Here is a 6,670-nt window from a genome sequence, read left to right as displayed (position 1 = left end):
GTGAAGTACTCGGGTACTTCCGGGCCTTGACCTGCGACGTACGGTCGTCGCAGGATATGGGGGACGAAGCGAGTCGGCTCGCTTTCGTGACCCTCCGTAGGTAGAGGGTACGGATCCTCTACCCAGTCTTGCAGGTACATTATCGCATTTTGTACCTGTTGGGGTAACCGAGAACGGCCTCGGTCCCCTCTTTTTCCTTGTCGGGGGTACCTTGTGTCCGCCTGTCGGTAGGCGGGTCGATCCCGACGATCAACTTCGTTACGACGGTACCCACCTCCACGGGGGGCGAAGCGTGCGCCCCCACCCGACCGGTGCGGGAAACCTTGACGCAGGGGACGGCCCTCGCCCGCCGCTTGCCGGAGGAGATTACGCGTACCGGGGCGCGTCTCCATCTGGTAGCGGTAGTTCCTGTACGCCGTGAACATTCGTTGTTCCGGCGACAGGAACGGGCACGCGTACATGGCATGCCCGTACGTACGGCATAGCCAGCACACGTACGCGCTGCCGTCCGTTGAGGCGAAGGTCGCCGCGTGCCGCGCCTCCTCATCGGTGAGGAGGGGCACGCGAGGCGCTTCGCCTCCTGCATCTCGGCTCGATATGTCGAGCTCTGCGACCCGGGGGTCCGTACCCCTTGGCACTCTTGGAGTGGCCGCGAAGGCGGTCGCGTAACTCGATGTCGTTCCGGTCGACATCGGTGAGGGGGTTCGTGCCCCCACGGGCCCTGCTCCTTGCGTAATGAGGACAGGGTCGGCCTGCCACTCCTCCTCCCCGCTATGGAGGGTCGAGGCCGGCGAACTTGTCGCGGCGCACTTCGTAGTCCTTCCAGCCTTCCCTGCCGGTTTCGAAGCCGGCAGAGGTAAATCGCGCCGAGCGCGGTACGTTGTACCTTCCGCCGTGGCGACACGGCGAATGGTCGGAAGATCGGTCTTCTGACTGCCTGGCAGCCTTTGCACAGTTTCGAATACTGCGGCACGGGTTGCCGGTGCAAGTCCCCGCACGAAGTAGTGCGCGAGGGACTGTTCGGAGAAGACTGCCGTGCATCGGAACGCGGCAGTCTCGAGTCGGTCAGCAAACGTGCTTTCCGTCTCATGCGATTGCTGTCGCGCCGTAGCGACAGCGTCGTACGCTTCACCTAACACGTCGTCCGTGAGGTAGCGTTTTAAGAATTGATTCACGAGCCCCGGCTAGATCTCGTCGTCGTGGAGCTGGCCGTCGCGGAGGCCACGCATCGTATAACTCGTATACAGGCGCTCCGCGTCGTGCTCGAGGAAGTGCGCGAGGACTCGTACCGCAACACCTTCGGTCAGGTGTTGCGAGTTGAAGGTGATTCGGATATCTTTCAAGAACGGCAGCAGCTGGATCGGGTCGGTACCGTCGAAGCTGCGCATCGTGGGACGGATCCCACGACAGCGTTGGAGGTTCTTTGCGATCCGTCCCGCGTCACCCGAGGTAACGAGCCTCGAGGTGTTATCCAAGCGGTACATACGATAGTCAGCAACGGCGCTGAACTCTTGGATCATCGTATGTACCGGCTCGAGCCCAGGTTCCGCGGGACCCAGCGTGCCGAAGGAGGTAACCGGTAGCGTACAGACGTCTACCGGACCTGGAGGCTCGGCGTAACTCGCCGGCGGGTAGCCGCCCCAGCGGGGATCGACGGAGAACATCGGTTCTCCGGATCCGCGGGCGGCTCCTCCACGCTCCTTTTCGTCCGCGTACGATACGCGGTCCACTTGCCGCCTACTTCCGGCGATAGGCGGCAAGGCTTGGGTCTCAGACGCGAAGTTCGCGTCTATCGGAGGACGGCTTTCTTCTGCAGTCCGACTGGTAGCGGCACCAGTCGGACGCCAACCTTCCGGGGCGGCGGCGCTCGGAGGTACGGTACCACCGGGCCCTCTCGAGGGGGCACCGGGTAGCCTTTCGGCCATGGTACGTTCCATGTCACGAGCACGCCGACGAGTGGCGTCGAGCTCAGCGGAGAGGTGCGCGAACGCACCCAATTGCTCTGCGGACGGAGAGGTTCGGTCCTCGGGTCGTCTCACCGAGGTCGGCCTCTCAGGGCGACCTTGCCCGGACGGTTCGGGCGAGGCGAAACGGGAGTCTTCGACGAGCACTATCCGCGAGTGTAACTCGTCGATCAGTGCTCGGAGATTCCCCTAGCAACCCTACTGTAGGCGTTCGTAGGCTACCCGCAGGGCGATCGGAGGACTAGGGGTGCAATCGTAGTATTTACGTAGTGTATATGTAGCATTAGGTACAGCAGGGCGAAACTCTCGGTCAACCGTGCAGTGCTGTCGTATCACAGGCGGAGTGCCACCGCAGTAGCATCACACCGCCGTAGTTCGTGCGGAGTGCCATCGGAGTGGCATTCCCTCATCTCTTCATAGCTCGTCAAAATTCGCAAGTCGGGTGCCGTTATGCACAATTTTCAAGAGTCCCACCCGCCGGTCCACCCCGATCCGAAGAGCGCCGTCAGCTGGATGGCCGTCAGTTAATATTACTTCGCGTGCGACAAGACCGAGGTCGCGGGCCGGTTTCTGCCCAAGGCTACCACGCTGGACGCAGGCTTGGCTCCCGCGTTCGTCGCCGTGAAACACGCGTTTGACCTCGGCTTCGATGTTTGACTAAGCCGCGACGCACCAGCGTGCGCCGCACGCTCGCGATCCTCGTCGTCGGCGGCCTGCTCTACTCCAGCGTCCTTTCCCCCCGCGGCACTAGAACGGCAACATAACGTTACTCCCATGACTGTTAAGAAACATTCCTGTTTCCTCTACTTCCATATACGGGAGCGCTCACTTCGCTCACATCAGACAGGTGTGATAGCAACTGGCGTCGTCGTATAAATGAACATTTTCATGCTTAGCACTGACATGGTAAACTGTACTGAACCCTTTATGGAGTGCGGGTGGGTGGTTCGCACTGTTTCAAATTGCAAGTACAACATCGGTGCGCACATGTGGGAAATAACGTGCGTATCTGTACGGCACGATTGAACACTCTAAGTTGGAAGAGACTATTACGCTGTGCTTATAGATAAGGTACTTACTGGTATGGATGGTAATGCGGGCGCTGTCATGCACATCACATTCGATAAGCGGAGCCTTCGTTGATACAAACCCCAAGGGGCGGCTCGGACCATTCAGGAGGAAGGTCTAACTTCGGGTTGCTGCGGTGGTAAATTTGGACTTTTTGTATGTCATATTCGGCTCCGAATGTGCATATTTCACTCCTTCCCCTGCTAAACCGATATATCGCCGTGCTCCTGAACCACTCCGGACAACGAAACCCATCTTTATCCCCCACATCCAGATGAAAAGTCCTAACGGCTCCACTAAACAAGAGCGCTCGAACAAAATGGGATCAAACGGCGGTAGTTTTATCACATCATTCGAATCTACGCGATGCGCATACGGGACAACAGGCGAGCTACTTAATTGCACCGAAAGGACAGAAGACAGTCTTCACGTCAACAGTCTCTGCAAATCTCATTTCAGGTGCCTCAACAGTAAAAACATATGTGGTACCTCAAAATCTTCTTCCACAGAAAAGTTCAAGAATGCCGCGGGAGGTCGCGCAAAAGCCGTGCTGGCCGTCATGTTTGCCCGCTTCAGACTGCGACCGGCAAGCCTGGTGGCTCTTTCCGTTCTTTCTCGACCCAGCTATGCGATAGCGGAAGGTAGTTCATCTGATGGTCCTTGCCCGCCACTGTCGCACATACGTCGCGAACGCGCCGCAAGAGTTCTCACCATTGCCGCTGCAGTCGAGCCACATGAGACTGCCACGGCGTTGCGGTTGGCCAGGGATACCATTCGTGAGGAGCATTTCACCTCGTTCACCCCGCGTGAGCAAACCTTCTTGCGACACACTCTCAAGGATGGCGTCGCAAGGGGTCGCTTGAGCCGCTGGTGGGGCCGTGGCCAGTTATGCCATTTTAAAAATTGTGCTCCTTGTCATTCCCTTGGTTCCGTCCGAGCTGGTCTCGCGTGCAGCCATGTAAGCCGTATCGTTCGGGGCTGCCGTTGTCGAACTTGCCGCTTTCCGAGTTCTTTGACGAAGAAGTGCACGTTCGATGAACGCAGGGGTTTCAAAATTTGTACAACAATTACGCTCAGACGCGGCGTGTCCCAAAGGCACCACATGCCGATGACATTAATAAGCTTAAGACAAACAACGAGGCGCATTGATAGAATTACAAAGCGACGAGACCGCGTGAGTCAAGCAAGTTTACAAGAGTACAAATAAAGCGCGCAGTGCTCCTCGTCGAAAACGCCGGGTTCGTATTAAGCCCCGAGATCCCGCTCGCTGCGAGATTCGAGTACGGGTCCGAAATGGAATTCACCCCCCGGCCGTACATCCCCCTGGCATCCGCACCGCCATCCCTTCCAGTCAGAGGCCCCTTCCCAGCAAGATTCACCTTGGCGCGAGAGTGCAGCTCGGTCATAAGCGACTTGACCTTTGGGGCAATGGTGCGAAAGCGCAAATACTCCTTGGACGCGTCGGTCAAGTCGGCATGTCGAAATCCCGCGCCATTCGCGCGATCGCTCTTGAGCTGTACACGGTTGCACGTATCATACGTGGCAATACGCGACACGTGGCGGGCAAATGATCTCAACGGCACTGCACTGCGGTCCGTTGATCCGTCTCAACAAAGCATGCCGCTTTCTTCCAGGGTCGTCCAGATCAACTTGTTCGCACTCACCTTCCCCTTCACCCTCCCCCCCGCGCCGACAACCTCGCCCCCTCCCCGCACCAGCATGCCGCCCTCGCCCGACTTCCTCTCGCGCGGCTTCCAGCCGCGCCGCCGCCGCCCCCGGGACGCGCACCCGCGCACCCCGCCTTCCCTAAGCCCTCCGCCGCGGAGCTCGTCCCACCCGCGCGCTCCCCCGCGCCCGAGCTCCCCTGTCTCGCCCACCTGGCGCTCGCCACCGGCCTCTCCCCCTCGCGGCCGGTTCGCGCGCGCCACGCCGCGCCGCGGCCCGCCGGGCCCGTTCAAGCTATACTTGCGCACTTCGTACTCGAGGACCTTGAAAATTTGGTTGGCACCCGACGTCGCAAACTCCAAAGCGCGTTCAAACGACTCGCCATCCGGGAGCTTGCTATCCAACTGACACGAAGCAATCTTAGCAGAGTGACTCAAGACGGCGAGCGTGAGCTCCGGGCGATCCGAGGCGCTCTCCAACGAGCTAGGATCAACGACAAAGGTGTCGTCCACAAAGCCCACACCACAAGCGACGACGAAATCCGACATGGCGACGCCGACATTAACCAGTGCCAAACTGGCGGCATTGACAGCGGCGACGAGCGCGCCGCCGTCGTTCTGGAGGACCTGGAAATAGATGTCGATCTGGCTCTTGGGGTACGAGGCGGTCAGGATGACGCCCTCGAAGGCCTTCTGCATGACCAGGGCGGCGGCGGTGCTCTTGCCGTCGCCCTTCCAGGTACTGGGGTAGACGGGGGAGGCGAACATGGCGGTGGAGACCTCGCACTTGACGACGGCGCGGTCGTGCTGGACGCTTGCGCGCGAGTGGGGCTCGCGGGGCCGTACACGGCGGCGAGGACGCGCGTGTTGCTTTGCTGGTAGTAGCACGGGACAGCGCGCCCAGCCAGCACCGGATCTTGCGCCCCTCGGTCGGGCGCCGGCCGTCGATGCGAAGCCCGTTCAGGGAAATGTATTCTAGGCGGCCCGCGCCTCCGCCGCGGTTGCGGGAGCGCTTCGTTGCGGGTGGCATGGCGGGTGAGAGTGGGGGTGGTGGACTCGTGCGCTCGGCAATTGTACAGGCGCGAAGGTGTGGCAATGGTGGAACAGCGCAGAGGTATAATTCGGTGGGTTCAAAGAGGCGAGGCGCACACTCTGACAGATTAGATTTACGCGTTGGATGTGGATAGACTTCGGCGAGCCGATTTTCCAGTGAAAATAAAGCAGGGGGAGGACGGCAAGGAGGCAGGCAGTGGGCCAAGACGGTAGGGGAAGAAGGGTTTGCCATGCAGAACATGTGATACCGAAGAATGGGCGGTCGGCATGGGACAAGCGGGTACGACTTGGTCCGGGGGAGGGGGGACAGGTTTGGGGGGTTTTGGTACTCCAGTTGATACAGGGGGCGGCAGTGAGTGTGCGGCACGCAAGCTCCAGAGTTGGTTGGGAGGCGGGAAAATCATCTAAAAACTGCGCCACTGCCTCGTTCCGCACCGCCCATTCCAGGAGAGTTGCAAGTATTTTGTTTTTTTTGATTTCCAATGGGGACAGAGCCCATTACGTATTGTACCTACAAAAACCCTAATTTCTACCCAATCACGCTCCGACACATACCTTCGGGCAGTCCCCGCCCCTCAGTCCCCCGGCAAGCCCGCCCACACCACAATCCGGCAACGGCTTTTCCCACTCCCCAATCTCCTCCCCGCCCAGAGCGACGGGCGACGGGTTTCGCAAGAGGCCCCCCGTCCATCGTACGCACCACAGCCCATTTAAGCCACACAACCACTCTCACGAACAGCAACACGCTCAGCGCCCGACCTGCCCCTTCCTGCCAGCGGCCCACGCGGGCTGCTGCCACGCCCGCATCGCGTCGTGGTAGCAGAACATCGCGTGCCGGAATTGCCTGCTCCTCTAGAGGAGCAGGCAATTCCGGCCGGCGGCGAGGAGATCTCCTCGCAGGCCCTCCCCCTCGCTCTCGAA

General features: G+C 60.0%; 1 protein-coding gene across 1 annotated transcript; it reads right to left on the bottom strand.

The window, feature by feature from the left end:
* Positions 1-4,991: 4,991 nt before the first annotated feature.
* CHC_T00009211001 (exosome component 4-like Rrp41-like) lies at positions 4,992-5,464 on the bottom strand. Its single transcript, XM_005715573.1, is given in 2 exon segments — positions 4,992-5,004; positions 5,013-5,464. 2 exon segments carry the CDS (start codon positions 5,462-5,464, stop codon positions 4,992-4,994), a joined length of 465 nt encoding a protein of 154 aa, XP_005715630.1.
* Between the last annotated feature and the right edge of the window lie 1,206 nt (positions 5,465-6,670).

This window comes from Chondrus crispus, genomic scaffold, assembly GCF_000350225.1.
Source record: "Chondrus crispus Stackhouse genomic scaffold, scaffold_223, whole genome shotgun sequence".
Lineage (NCBI taxonomy): Eukaryota > Rhodophyta > Florideophyceae > Gigartinales > Gigartinaceae > Chondrus > Chondrus crispus.
This window is presented reverse-complemented; position numbering and strand designations above follow the sequence as displayed.

Excerpts from the sequence above, each read along its gene's own strand:
- CHC_T00009211001 (XM_005715573.1), bottom strand. The coding sequence starts at position 5,464 with ATGTTCGCCTCCCCCGTCTACCCCAGTACCTGGAAGGGCGACGGCAAG.